This window comes from Herpailurus yagouaroundi, unplaced genomic scaffold (assembly GCF_014898765.1).
Source record: "Herpailurus yagouaroundi ecotype Mexico unplaced genomic scaffold, PumYag 182, whole genome shotgun sequence".
In the NCBI taxonomy this organism is placed as follows: Eukaryota; Metazoa; Chordata; class Mammalia; order Carnivora; family Felidae; genus Herpailurus; species Herpailurus yagouaroundi.
Genome location: NW_024412413.1, coordinates 38,294,590 through 38,309,010, shown reverse-complemented (window position 1 = coordinate 38,309,010; position 14,421 = coordinate 38,294,590). Strand labels below are relative to the sequence as shown.

Here is a 14,421-nt window from a genome sequence, read left to right as displayed (position 1 = left end):
ACCCTTCCAAGCTGAGAGGGAGAATGAGCACAGGCAAATATTCATTGGCTTTTTTCCACAAATGTTTACTGGGAGCTCATGAGAAAGAATGGACCAAGATGAGGACCAGAAATGAAGACCCATTACAACCAAGAGAAAGTAAAAGAAAAAAACCCTCCACAACGAGGGGAAGGAAAAAGAAGAGGAAAAACAGTCCTAGTTCCAGGATCTTATGCAAATGCTATTAGAAATCCCCTACCACCAGGAACTCTCCCACATAAGACCCTCCAATGATGAAGGCACAATTTTTAGTCTGTAGAACAAAGACAGGCATTATCACTGAGAAAGCCCCATTCTTGAGACTTAGTTATAGGGACTTCCTGAGACTGAGGCTGGGCCAGGAAAACAGAGAAACCTTTCCTCCCCCCACCTCCTAGACTAATAAGTATCAAGTAACAAGCAAGAGCAGTCTGCCCTTGGGGGGAAGGCAGAGAGCAAGACGAAAGAACCCTCTGGAACACAGGTGACTAAGACTGAGAAGACTAAAAGCTGAGGGTGAAGACGCTCAAATGTTTAAATTGAAGGTAAATACAAAACACATGTTCTCTTCTCTATTTTTTTAATGCTCTAAAATCAGAGGTCAGCAAGCATTTTCTGTAGAGAATCGGATAGTAAGCAGTGTGGGCTTTATAGGCCAAATGGTCTGTCACAGCTCCTCAACTCTCAACATTGCCTCTGTAGCTAGAAAACAGCCATGGACAAAATGTAAATGCATGACCATGGATGTGTTCCCATACAACTTTACTTATGGGCACTGAAATTTGAATTTAATAGAATCTTCATCCATCAAAATATTCTTTTGAGTTTTCTAACCATTTAAAAATGTAAAAAAAATACAATCTTAGCTCATAGGCTGGATGGGATTGGGGGGCTATAGCCTGTGACCCCTGGTTCAAAGCAAAATTAGTAGCTGTGAATCATTGGTTTCCAACATGGGCACAACAATAGCACAAAAGATGGGAGTGAGCAGCGAGGTATATTGTTTGAAGCACAACTATGTTAAATTAAAGACGTATACTATACACCCTAGGGCCTACAACCACAGATAGAAAAAGGAAGGTAACAGCAAGATAAGCAAAGGCCTGCATCAATAACAGATCGGTAAAGTATTATTTGAATATAAGACAACATTAGTGAGCGATCCTTTACATTTGGAAAAGATATAATTTGCAAATAGAAAATCTCCTCTTGAAAAATATTCCAGAGAAACTTTTAAGAAAGATAAATGAAATGTATTTTCTTTTCAAGCCCTGAAAACAATGGAGAGCAATCCCAGAGAAGACGCTTTGAAAACTTGTTAGTACATGTAAAACAGAGGTTTCTAAACCCGGAGAGGGGAGAAAATGGAATTAGGTAGGAAACTAGGCATGCTTTAGTGTGTGTCTATGTACAACACATCTTGCCTATGGCTAGTTCGTTTAGCTGCTAGGACAGAGGGTTGCTAAGGCCAAGACCGTGGGGTGAATGTTACACTGTTTTAGTTCAGAGTGACTATAGGTATCGTCAATATAGTCAATGCAATGACTTAGATATCACAAAATAGCATAGAATAGGTGGCTTAAAAGGTATTTATTTCTCATATTTCTAGAGGCTGCGACGTTCAAGATCAAGGTGCCAGTAGATTCCGTTCCTTCAGTTCACTTGCTGGCTTGCAGCCTCTGCCTTCTGGATGTGTATACTCAATCAGTGAAGAGAAAACTCAGATGTCTTCTTATAAGGGCAATAATCCCATCTTGGGGCTCCATGCTCATGACCTCATCTAAATCTAATTACCTTTCAAAGTCCCCATGTCCAAATATTATCATCTTGGGGACCAGGGCTTCAACATACAAATAAGAAGGGGAGAGACACAGTCAGTCCATAATGTATGCCCAACTTAATATTTGTCTATTTACAGTTATCATTTGGATGCCAAATTGGCAATGCTTGGAAAGTGTGTGACATCAGAAGAAATGAGTGCCTACGTGATCCAGAATCGTTCATTTATCCAGAGGCAGGTTATCTGTCAACCTCAACTAACTAAAATAGGTCTGAGAAGCAGGAGAGACGCAGAATTTCCCTTTGAGCCAGCCAAAAAGTACCTCATCATTTCTTCAGTTATGTGCATTAAGCCTCACTGACTTCTTTGTTTTATCTTCCACAATTCCTTTATAAAAATCCCACTTTCTGGAGAACATACACTGTACCAAAGAAGGAAAGTAAATGAATTTTTAGGTTAAAAATTAGTAAGTTTGGGGCCTCAAGGAATAAACTTCAGCTATTTGTTAAGTTTTATTTAGATGGAACATCTCTTTCACATTTAATGCTAAGCAAATACAGCATTACTTGGACCACTGGGATCCATATTAAAACCTCAGTGCATGCATTTTAATAATAATGAGTAAGCAGAGAGTATTTATGATCTTCAAGATATTTAAAGCTAATTTGGAAGAAGAAAAAGAAGTCACAATTTTCTTTGGGTCTGAAATTTAGGTCCTACTATATTCCCAAATTCCTCTCACTAATCCCACTTAGAAGCAAGGACTGTAAGGAAAGGGGATTTGGGACACTATTATCACTCGCTTATAAGAGCCTGTCAAAATTCTATGTCTATTAAAGAAATTTTGGCAATGCAATATAGGTCACTGAAAGGTAATCTGAATGCCACAGTCATTTTCTCTTGGTTCACTGGCACAACATGGGAAGGAACAGAATATTGCTAGTACTTCATGATACTAGCATTTATGAGTATTTTGCTCTTCAGTATTAAGAAATCAACAGTAAGCACAACCATTTATTAAACACTTGCTAATTTATAATAATTGTGCTAAACTTGTAAAATAGATCACTTAGGGTCGCATGGGTGACTCAGTCGGTTAAGCGTCCGACTTCGGCTCAGGTCATGATCTCAGTTTGTGGGTTCCAGCCTTGCGTCGGGCTCCGTGCTGCACAGCTCAGAGCCTGGAACCTGCTTCACATTGTGTCTCCCTCTCTCTCTCTGCTCCTCCTGCATTCATGCTCTGTCTCTCTCTGTCTCTCAAAAATAAAAATAAAAGTTAAAAAAAATTTTTTAAATATCACTTACGTTAATCTTTACCAACATTAGTATAAGGTCCTTTTTGCGAGCATTGGAGAAAGTCATTTCTCTTTAGTCCAGGGTCACATGCTCTCCTGGTGTGCCTTCTGTCTGTTTGTCTCCTGAAGACTTTACAAGCACCTCTGCATCTTCTGTCCCTTAGAAGTAAGTTCAAATTCCTCCAAGCTTGATACAGACCCTGTTACACACCTATGCCCTTGCTCTCCAGTGTAGCATAGTGAGTAAGCTGAAGGCCTCAAGAATAAACCAGCCTGAGCCTCGATCACTTTATTTAGCCTCTTAAGGCTCCAATTCCCACATCTTCAAAATACTAATAGCATCTGCCTCAAAGGCTCATTTTGACGACTAACTGGAATGAAATAAGAAGAGATCTATGCGTGGGGCACCTGGGTAGCTCAGTTGGTTGGGCGACTGACTTCAGCTCAGGTCGTGATCTCACAGATAGTGAGTTCGAGCCCCGCATCGGGCTCTGTGCTGACAGCTCAGAGCCTACAGCCTGCTTCAGATTCTGTGTCTCCCCCCCCACCCCCCCGCTGCTCACACTCTGTGTCTCTCTGTCTCTCAATAATAAATAAACATTAAAAAAAAAAAAAAAAGACGAGATCTACGCGCAACGCCTGGCTGTGTAGTAGTCTATGTAATGTGATGCAGTGTAATGTAGTAAATGCTCAATGTGTGAGCTATTATTATAATCCTTAAATTATGTTATCATAAGTCATCTGCTTAATGTCCATCTTCCCTAGACTGCAAGCTCTACCTCTAGCCCTTGACTTGCTACCAGGCACAAAGTAGACTCTCATTCACTCCTCTTTGAATGACTAAGTGAAGGAAGAATCAAAGGACTGTATCCCCACACAAAGTGAATGTCATCCCTGCATTAAGAATGAGAGAACTAAGATGTGGAGAGAATAAGCAATATTTTAAGTGTCCACGGATAGTAAGTGGCAGAATTGCAATTCAAATCTCTATGTGTCTGAAACTGAAGCTTGTGCACTTCCCATTTATTGCACTGGGGGAAATGCATGCCCTGGGGAGAAGAGGTGGGGAATAATCAATCAGTATTGAGCACTTGTATGGACCTGGAAGTTCTAAGCACTTGCATATGTTTTCCCAGTTCATTTTTATAGCAATCTCAGGAGGTAAAGAAATACTATTTTCAATTTTACAGGTGAAAACTCAAATACAGAGAGGGTAGCAACAGGCCAAGTTTACATACCAAGGAGGAGGCAAGGATAAGTAGAATTTGAACCCAGGCATCTGGACCAGAGCTCACACCTCTGAGGGGCACATGTATGTTTCTCAGCATTTTGTGATGCCTAACAATTAAATAGCCCTAAAAAGGAGTTAAAAAGTCGTTTTCGGTTGTATTTTCCCCAGTCAACTATTTAATACATATTTGTTTGATATCTGCATATAAATCAAATCAAACATAAACAATGAACATCTACATAAACTCAAATCCCTGTCTTAAGCTATTACTGAATCTTAAAGTCATTCTGTAGCTTTTCCAGTTTGTCATTCAACTTTTGTTGAATAATTTCCAATAATCCAGTAAAAGGATTTTCACTGATTCCTGGAAGGCACTCATTTGAATTTTGGGCAGAATAGGTGTAGGGAATTTTTCTTGAATAAAAAGCTATCATCTTGTGCCACCAGCTCATTTACCTAATCTTATCCCCCCACAAAACTATGCAACATGTGAAGACAAACCAGTGATTTATTTAATACACTGTGATAGGCAACGGGTACACAAAGATAGATGTAAATAACTTATGTTGTTAGGGTGACAGCAGTGTAAAAGAAAAAGAAAAGTTAATCCTGTGTGGTAAGTACTCCAATAGAATTATGAAGAAAAGTGTCATTTAAGCATCAAGAAAGAAGTGATCTGGGGAGAGGAAGTCGGCAAATGAGGAAACTTTTGGTTTCAACCTCCAGGCACTTCCAAATGCATCTTGCTTCTAGAGAATACCAAAATAAATAATTTCTACCTCTTAGTATAGCCTGAAGACAAGAAATATCTTCTGTCTATGCCCCTTGGCAGTAGGGTGGGAGTACAGAACTTCCAGGACTCAAGGAAGAAATAATTATCATTGTCGAGTGGTTCCTAGGATGACCTATTCTAACTACTTCATACATATTAGCTCATTTAAAGCCAACATTTCATGGAGTTAGCGCTATTTTTGTCATTTGCCATTTTACAGATAAGACAATGGAGATTCAAAGCGGTCTAGCAACCTTGGAAGTTTGCAGAGCTAGTAAACAGAAAAGCAGGGCTTCAAAATCAGGCAGGTGGGCTGTGGAATGCATCTTTGCCATTTGACACCACCCCTAACTCCAGCCCAGGACTGAGTCATGATGACATGGCCCGTCTGTGGTTTTCAAAGTAACTGAGTGGAGTCTAGTGGGGCAGTATTCACTGGACAGTCTAACCAAGAGCAATAAATAGTCAAGGCTGTCTCCTTTTTTCCCAGTGGAATGAATGAATGAATGAATGAATGAATGAAGGCTATATTCACTGTCCCTATATTCTTCTCTTATATTGTAACCTGCTATTCCAGCTAGGTATAATTTTAGAATATTGATAGGGTTTCTCAGATAATTTGCTATTCCTCCTAGTTCTATGTCACCTACATAAATCTTCTAGGGACTCTCATCCAAAATATCAGTAACAATGTCGAATAGGACAGAGAAGCAAACTGCCTTGTAGTAGTGTTTCAACCACTAGAAATCCAAAAGTGCAATCATCCACTTGACGTATTTCTACATTTTCTACAAGGCTTCTATAAAAGTTGTGATGTCATGGGTGTCATGAGGATGGTAGGGCCATAGCACACACTTGAAATTCGACAAGATCTATTCTTAGTGATCCCATGTAGGCTCTGTGGGACCACCACTTTCTTTTATAAGTACCAATATCCCATTCTTTTATCAATATCATTAGAGTTTTTTTCTTTTTTTGCCAGAAAGCAAAAAACAGTAGATTGAACGGTAGTCTCCTAAGACACTTTTCTCACCTTTTTGGAACCCAGGATATTTGTCCATCAGCAATTACTGCTCTTCCCCAATTTTTCTCCAAGATCTCTTTCAGGAGTCTCTCAGCCATATTCCCCACCTCTTTTATTATTATTAAATAGATTCAGCTGTAATTTAATGGTTTTCTTCCCCGTATAAATTGAGGGCTTAACTTGTACTGTCACTTTGGATTCCCATTATCCTATCCTTTTTTGATTACAGATAATTCTTTGGTAGGAAAAAAACCACAGATTTTATACTGAAATATCAGAACTATCACCACACTGAGCAAGTAAACAAAAATAGCAGAACTGGCTGGACCTGAAATAGCCACATTATTTCTGTGGGAAATTACCATCAGTTTAAAAAAGAAGCTATAGTTTTCTGTCCAATACAGATAACTATCCGAGTATAACTTCAAAATAAGTTTCAATTCAACATAACTTTTTTGCAAGTAATCCTTGGGCATATTTATGTTTTATAAGACCAGTCTTCAAATTCAGCTAGCACGTAACGGTGGTAAAATTCAATCATAAAACAACTTGTCTATCACTTAAACCATTAGTAAATCATTGATGTAATCAATATGACTTTTAAAATGTGTGCTCACTTGCCAACACAGAGTGATTTCAAATTAAATCCATTTTAACTGCTTTATCAAGACACAGCTTTCTCATTCATCCATTTGTAATTTTTTAAAAAAGGATGAGGCAGTGTAGCTTGTGTGTGTTTGTGTGTGTGTGTAGAGGAAATTCTGCTAGACCTCTCCCCCTCACACACAGACACACACACACACACACACACACACACACACACACACACACACACTTTTTTTTTTTTTTGGATGGGGGTTGCTTTTCAGTTGTATTTTGGCCTTAGTTTATGTGGTTCAAATAACAAGTTAAAATAGTGGGTGGAGGTGAGCAATGGAAGTAGGCTATGATATCAATACTATCACTTCACATCCTTTCTTGGCCGGGGAAAGCTGTCACTCTTAGGAGTTTGTTACACATAAGCATAGAAACAAAGTGATAAAGTAAGGTAGTCATCCCTTTCATATTATTATAGGTTGGAAGGCTTTGTTTTTTAAGCACTAAAAATGTGTCCATGATAACGAGTCCAGCTAGGTCAATTGCATTCACTCATTCAATCAACAAATATTAAGGGTGTGCCAACTATGTGCCAAACAATGTGTTGGGCTCTACATAAACAAATCCAGCATGGTCTCTGATCTGACGAAGACTGTATCCTAATCGACAGATGTCAAGACTAAGAAAAGAACTCTCTATTGGCTTTGCACTTAGAACTGCATCCCTAAGATCCAGTATACATTTGATGCTACTCTCTCAATGTTTCCTTTTCTTTACTAATAGTTAAGTCCTAGTTGTGATCCCTCATAGTTCTGTAACTATATAGTGCAGAATGAAAGACTCAAACATTGATTTGCCAAAAAAAAAAGTTCAGTGAAAGTATTTTTTTTAATGGGTAGTGAAGCTCACAGAAAACATGAGAAATCAAGCAAGCACTTAATGTTTGTAGACTAAAACATTCTGGCTGCTGCTGTGAGAAGGTTTTAGGACAAGAGCCGTATATAGTCAACCCCTCTTCTTTTTTTCTCCACAATCATGATCACTGGGGTATACATCTTTAAAGCAACAGAAGAAATAACTTACTTTTTTAAATTTTTATTTACTTATTTTGAGAGAGAAATAGAACAAGGTGGGGGGGAGGCACAGAGAGAAAGGAGAGAGAGAATCCCAAGCAGGCTCCACACTGTCAGTGCAGAGCCTGACACATGACTCAAACTCAAGAACTGTGGAACCGTGAAATCATCACTTGAGTTGAAATCTAGAGTCAGATGCTTAACCCGCTGAGCCACTCAGGCACCCTGAACTAATTTAATTTTTATTTTCCTTTCTTAATCTCTCCTCATGTTAAAAAAAATAGTAAGGAGAGAGAAAAGGGGCAAGTCCCTTTGGACTGTGAGCAAAAGCAATTTTCAGGCAAATATAGATTTTATAAAAACTGGTGAATACAGTCGATTAGAAAGCTATATGCTGCCCAAGGCTTGAATTGGGAGATATATAAAGTAATAAGCTCTGCATGCCTTGAAAAGTGAAAAGAAAAGAAAGAAAAATTTTAATGTATCACAAATTCCATGAAAAGTGTGGTGCCCATGAGATTTTCATTTGCGTTCAATTTCGGTTTTTTTTCCCCCCCATAAGGTTGAAACCCACAAAATATAAGCTCTTGGTTTTAGGTTTTATATTAGAATTTCTGAAGGACTAAAAGTTTTATTTTTTTAAAAGGGAAAACACATCAAGATTTGTTTAATCAATATCTTAGATTAAAATTCTTTTTAGAAGCCAGGAATCAAGATTTCCATTTATACTTTTGTGACTTAACCCAGTTGTATTTAACTCACAGAAAAAAGTTCGATGACTGACAACATTTTATTTTACATAGGCACCTAATACAGATTATAAACTATCAATTGTGTCATTAACAAAGTCTCAAATATTTAAAATTAGATAATTTTAATTACTCGTAGCAATTGCTTTATTTATCCCTATTTCTCCAAGACCTGGTTTTGTATTATTTGTTTATGAATGATGATTTAAAAAAAAAAAACCTCCCTCTGATTAAAGTTAGAGGGAGAAGTTACACAGACGTGAAATTTTGAAGAATTCTGTTGTATTTCCTTTTCCAACCTTGAGATGGAGAGTGAAGGAGAGTCTGAACTACTATATTTAAGAAAGTACCTAAATCCATGGAGTCTTGAATGTAGTGAAGTATTCCTGTGTTGTTACAAAAGTGTTAAGTATCGTAGATTGCATCCTGCTTTGTTCTCTTGAGTTTAGCTGAAGGTCATTCCTGGTTTTAGAGATTATAATGGGGCAAACTAACCTCTGGTGTAGGGAAGAATTGCTATAAACATCTTAAACTCTGGCAGAGAAGACTCCATACTAATCTCCTTATCAGCCTCTCCTCTTTGCCACAAGGGTAAGTTATAGGCACTACTTCCTATATCACTAATATAAAATACTAGACTAAAAGCAACTATATCTCATATTACGACCACTTGGGTTCGACATGTAGATTTATGCATAGTGACATGTAAATTACAGTGTTCGGTATGCCTTTGAAAGTTTAATTATATGATATTTTAGCCTAGTAATAAGAAGCAAAAGCTGATCTATAGATTTCTCTTAGTATACTTGAAACCATATTCCTATCCTAGGATGAATACCTAGAGTGCTATTACTTCTTGGTAATTTTTCTTTTTGATTATATGTTTGGTGATAGATGTATTAATGGGATGGTAGTCAAGATATACACGTACTAGTTGCTTTTAGGGTCTTCTTCCCTTTATCCAGAATTATCCAGAATGCCGTTCCTAAGAATCTTATTAATATATCAGAACTCAGTTTAAATTTTCCTTTCTCATGGAGCTTACCTTGACCAGCACAATCTAAATAAATAGGTCCTCCCCCATTAGTCTCCATCCTTTTGTCATTTCCATTGTCTTCATAGTACTTCATGCTTTCAACCCCAATCTAAAATCCTAATCATAAAATACATCATCTGACCCCTGGCCACCAACTTCACACATTCATTTTCCACCAGTCTTCCCTGTGCTCCCATTTCCACGTTGACTTCCTTGTTTTCCCAGATTGCACACGTGACCTCCTTCTCCAGAGTGCATTCCCCAAGACATCTGCAAAGTTTGCTTCATTTCCTTTGGATCTTTTCTCAAGCATCATCCATTTAGGAAGGAGGACCTTTCTTGACTATCATATGCACAACAGCAGCCCCTGCCACTGTCCCTGACCCAGTCTTATTTTTTCTTCGTGGCACTTACAGTTTTATGTGTATATGTTCTGTGCGTGACTCACTCATTAGTGTATAAACTCCATTAGACTTTATCTCTTATGTTCATTAGCCACAAACCTGAAAACAGTGCTTTCCATAAGGCTGACACTTAATACTTATTTGCTGAATTAATTAATCCCTTATTTATTATCTATTACCCCCCACTACACTCTTAAGGACCAGGAAAGCAGAAACTTTGTTTCTGGCATTTCTATAGTATATTATTATCATATATATATATATATATATATATATATATATACACACACACACACATATATGATACATACATTCAAGGAATGAATATTTATTGAATGAGTAAATTGTGTACGTGTGTGTGCGGGTGTATGTGTGTGTATTAATCTCTCTCCCCGCATGGGCTCTAATTGCCACAGAGACTAGAATATGTCTGTTTAGCTTACCACTGTATTAACCAATTCCACAGTAGGGTCTGGCTTATACCAGGCACTCAATGGGTTAGTGAAGAATCCAAAGTACTGGGACCAGAGTGAACAGGAGCCTACTCTGGCTCATAGCCACCCAGAGGCCTACACAGGGTTAATCTGAGGTCTTAATGACAGGTGGAAAAGAGTTTGGAATATGCACAGAGTGGTGAAAACCTTAAGTAACTCTGTTCATCCCTTCCAGGGCCCAGTCTGATCTTGGCAAAGGCTTTCTTCCCAAATAAGATCCAAGAAGCTAGTGCAGACCTCTGAGCATCTTGCTTTCAGATAGTATCTTTTAAATTCTGGGAGGAGTAAATCTTAATTTCAATCGTAGGTTTGATTTCTTTAATTAAAACCTTTGCCCTGAAGATTCCAGATAAATCAGTTTATGGTGCCAAAGGGCATCAAACAAGAAAATCTAAATTTTAGCATAAAATGTCCCACTCACTAGTAGAGTAACCTTGAAAATACTTATCATTGCTTCTTCAATATTTTTCACTTGAAAAGGAAAGATGCTAGAAAAAAATCAAACTATGGATTCATGCTTTAGGTTTGCTGAGATGCCCTTGGAAGGTCTGGTCAAGCATCTTCTTTCCTTCTTCTCCTTTGCCCACCTGCCCCAACTCCTCTTGGTTATTAATCATAACTTTGGTGAGCTATGGTTACTGATTGGAATCCAACAAGCACACAACGGAAAAGAAAGGTTAAGAATCATTGGCCTGTGTTCTTCCTGCCATCTTTCCCAGGGCCAAAATATTGCGAATCTATGAACTGTACCTTGGTTCACTACTAAATCCCTATCTTTTAACATTGCTTAAATCACTGCAGTCCTTAGTTCACTTACACTAACTTACATTAATTTTTGATCTACTGTGCATCAGGAACTATGACAGGCACAGAGAATACCGAGATGATTTTAGAAATGGTCTCTTCCCTCAAGGAGCACCATTCAGTAAGGAGACAGATACATCATCAGCATATGAGAAATGCTTTGATAGGGCCAAATCAGTGAGTGACCTCCAAGCACATCAAAGGGCACCGCAACAACCTGGGAGAGGGAGTAATCTGGAAAACCTTGCAGTAGATGACCAGACACTGAGTTCTGATTGCAACTAATCGAATTATAGACTGTTAAAGCTGCACAGTGTCAGAATCATCTCATCTAAATTCCTTATGGAGCAAAAAAAACCAAAACAAAACAAAACAAACAACCCCCCTGCTCCCCCCAAAAGAACTGATGCCCAAAGATGCTAACCAAGCCATCCAATGTAAGTATGACAGTTATAACTAGATGGGTCCAATGTACATATTATTATGCTGCCTTTTTAAAAAGACTTTGGTTTTTTTGTAGGAACATTTTCAGAACCCCTTCTTTCATTGGTTTAATGATGCTATTAATCAATTAATTAATCACATTTTAATAAGGTATGGGAAAAATATTTGACTTCATGCACAGCAATGATGTCAATAACCCATCATCCGTTAATTACATACTTTGCAGTTAGCTTCTAGTTAATTTATTCAGTTACATCCACAGCCTCATTTTGCCTCTTGAGCTACTTACTAAATGGACCTAATCACACTGGAAAGGACAGGTACTGTCTGGCTGTGAACAAGAACAAACTTTAAGAATAGATCTAGGTCTGACTGCAGTTCTTCTCCACAACTGAGTAAGGAATCTAAGGGTCAGGATAAAATCCAAAAAGTGAAATATTTTCAGCGGTAGCAATATGTAAAATTGCCCAGGTATGCAGTTTTCTTGGAGTTTGTTTTTTCTCCCAATGTAGTCGTTTTACTTGGGATGTTTAAAGACTGATTTAGTAATGGGACAATATAAGAGCCCATTACATTAAAACAGAAATTCATGGGAAATCTATAATTTCTAATAGCTCGCCATCTGTTCGGCGCTTAGTGGCAATGGATTTATCCTGCTTACTATAGATGATGATACTGGGGTGCATTCATGGATTATAGAGTGCATTTCTGAGCTCTTTAAGTACTGTTATTAATTTACTAACTTGCAAATCAACATTTTCCAACACAAAATCAATTATTACTTTTTTTTTTTTTTTTTGGCTAATTTTTCAACTCTTACCCCAAGTAAGGTTGCTATGGGCACCACATAATATCTGTTCTGGCGCCAACAGATTGCGTTAGTCATCCTCAGTCTCTCCAAATTAAAGCCCTACTGAGTTCACCGGCTTTGCACTGTACTCGCAGCAGGATGCTCTTTTGCTTTGCTCCACAGTCCAGTTTAATCTGCTAGAAGAATATTTTTAGAGGCACATCGGACTAAATCATCTTCGACTGAGCACACCATCTCCAAATGGCCGCCCAGGGTCCTAAATCCGGCCGCTGCGGACCGGGACGAGCAGGTGTCCTCCGCTGCGGCGGCGTCGTGGGACTCCAGCGCCAACATAACTAGACGTCGGAAGCCAGAAAGGAAACCTGAACACACAGGCGCAGGTATAACCTCGCACGCGCGCTCCAGAGAGGCCCCCAGCGCAGCGGAGCCTTCTAGCCTTAGGCTTGGCAAGGCTCTGGGGGGAAGCAAACACTGCTTCCCCCATTCAAGTCAGAGAGCAGGGCGCCGAGGGTCGCGGGTCAGAAGAGTTGAATTTCAACCCAGCCTGCGCAGCGTCCCGGCGCCTTCCGCAGCCCCGGCATCGCGCTGGCGCCCGGGCTGGGAGAGAAACCAGGCTGGCTGGGGCAGGAGAAACTGAGTTGCCACCACCGGAGAGCTGCGGGTGGCGGGGGCAGAGGACACCCCGGCCACCTTCGGAGCACGAAGCCGAGCAGAGTCGGGCTCCGCTGCAGCGACGCTGCGCCCCTAGCCCGGCCACTGCTGCCCGCGCCCCGCGTTGCCCTTTCGGCCGAGGGCGACTCCCCGCCGCCGCAGCCCGGCAGCCGTGCGCCCCGGCACAGGCCACCCCGGGTGCGCCTCCTCCGCCCCCGGGCGGCCGCCTGAGCACCCGCAGCCGGACCGACCTTCGTCCTCCCCGGCGCCCGGACAAACTTCCTCCCTCCTGGACCCCCCCCCTCCCCTTCTCCCCCCCCTCCCCTTCCCCACCCCCCCACCCCCCTTCCCCGGGCCGCGCTGGCTAGCAGGCGGCTCTCTCGCCAGGCTTCCCTGGTCTCCGGCTGCAGGCGCCCTCGCCCGGCACGGCGAGCTTCCTCCCTGCCCCTCTCCAGCCCCGAGCCCGGGCGCCTACCGGTCCCTGCGCCTCAGCTCCAACAAAGCCGGCGGCCCCTAGGCGACCCGGCGAGGGGCTGGGAGTGGCGGCGGGGGCGCCAGAGCCCGACGAAGGCATCCCTCGGCCCGGCGAGTGCAGCGTGCGGGGGCAGTGGGGACGTGGCGGGCAGAGAAAGGGGAAGAAAGTGTCCTGCTCCTGGCGCGAACGCCTTCTACGCTCGTTTTCGCCCGCCCCGCAGCCCCTGCTCGAGCGCGTCCGGCTGTCCCGGTGGGAGTTGGCAGGGGCAGAGGGGCAGGCAGAGGGGACGCAGTGGGCTGGCGGGCGAGCCGCTCCCTTACCTCTGTCCAGAGTGAGCGGCTGGACCACTGTCAATGTCGCCATGTCTGCCGTGGGAGCCGAAGTGACGCTCGGCTTCAGCATCAGCAACCGCTTGTAGTGAGAAAAAGAGGAGGAGATTGGGGGCGGGGGTGGAGAGGGAAGACGGAAAGGAGGGGGAGGCGGGGGGGAAGGAGGGAAGGTGGTGGTGGTGGAGGAGAAGAAAGCTTGGGTGGGTTGGCAGCCAGATGGAGACGCAACTGTTCCGCGGCGGGCGGACCTTCAGTTGCGGCGTGAAGCTGAGCAGGTATCGGAAGGCGGCTGCATCGCGGGCTCCGGGCAGGAAGGCTCTGCCCTAGAACTTTGCTATGCCACCCCAACGAGCGCCGGATGGGTGCAGCCGGTGTGGTGTTCGCTTTCAACTTTCCACTCAAATATAAATGGTCAGAGTGTAGGTGTGCCGGGG

At 41.7% G+C, this 14,421-nt stretch overlaps 1 protein-coding gene across 1 annotated transcript in view; it reads right to left on the bottom strand.

Annotated features, from left to right (window-relative positions):
- LIN7A (lin-7 cell polarity scaffold A) overlaps positions 1–14,412 on the bottom strand; it is a 127,673-nt gene extending 113,261 nt beyond the window's left edge. Inside the window, exon 1 of the mRNA XM_040491335.1 lies at positions 13,979–14,412. Coding sequence (XP_040347269.1) covers positions 13,979–14,060 — 82 coding nt within the window. The 5' untranslated portion in view covers positions 14,061–14,412. The remainder of the gene's footprint in view (positions 1–13,978) is intronic.
- Between the last annotated feature and the right edge of the window lie 9 nt (positions 14,413–14,421).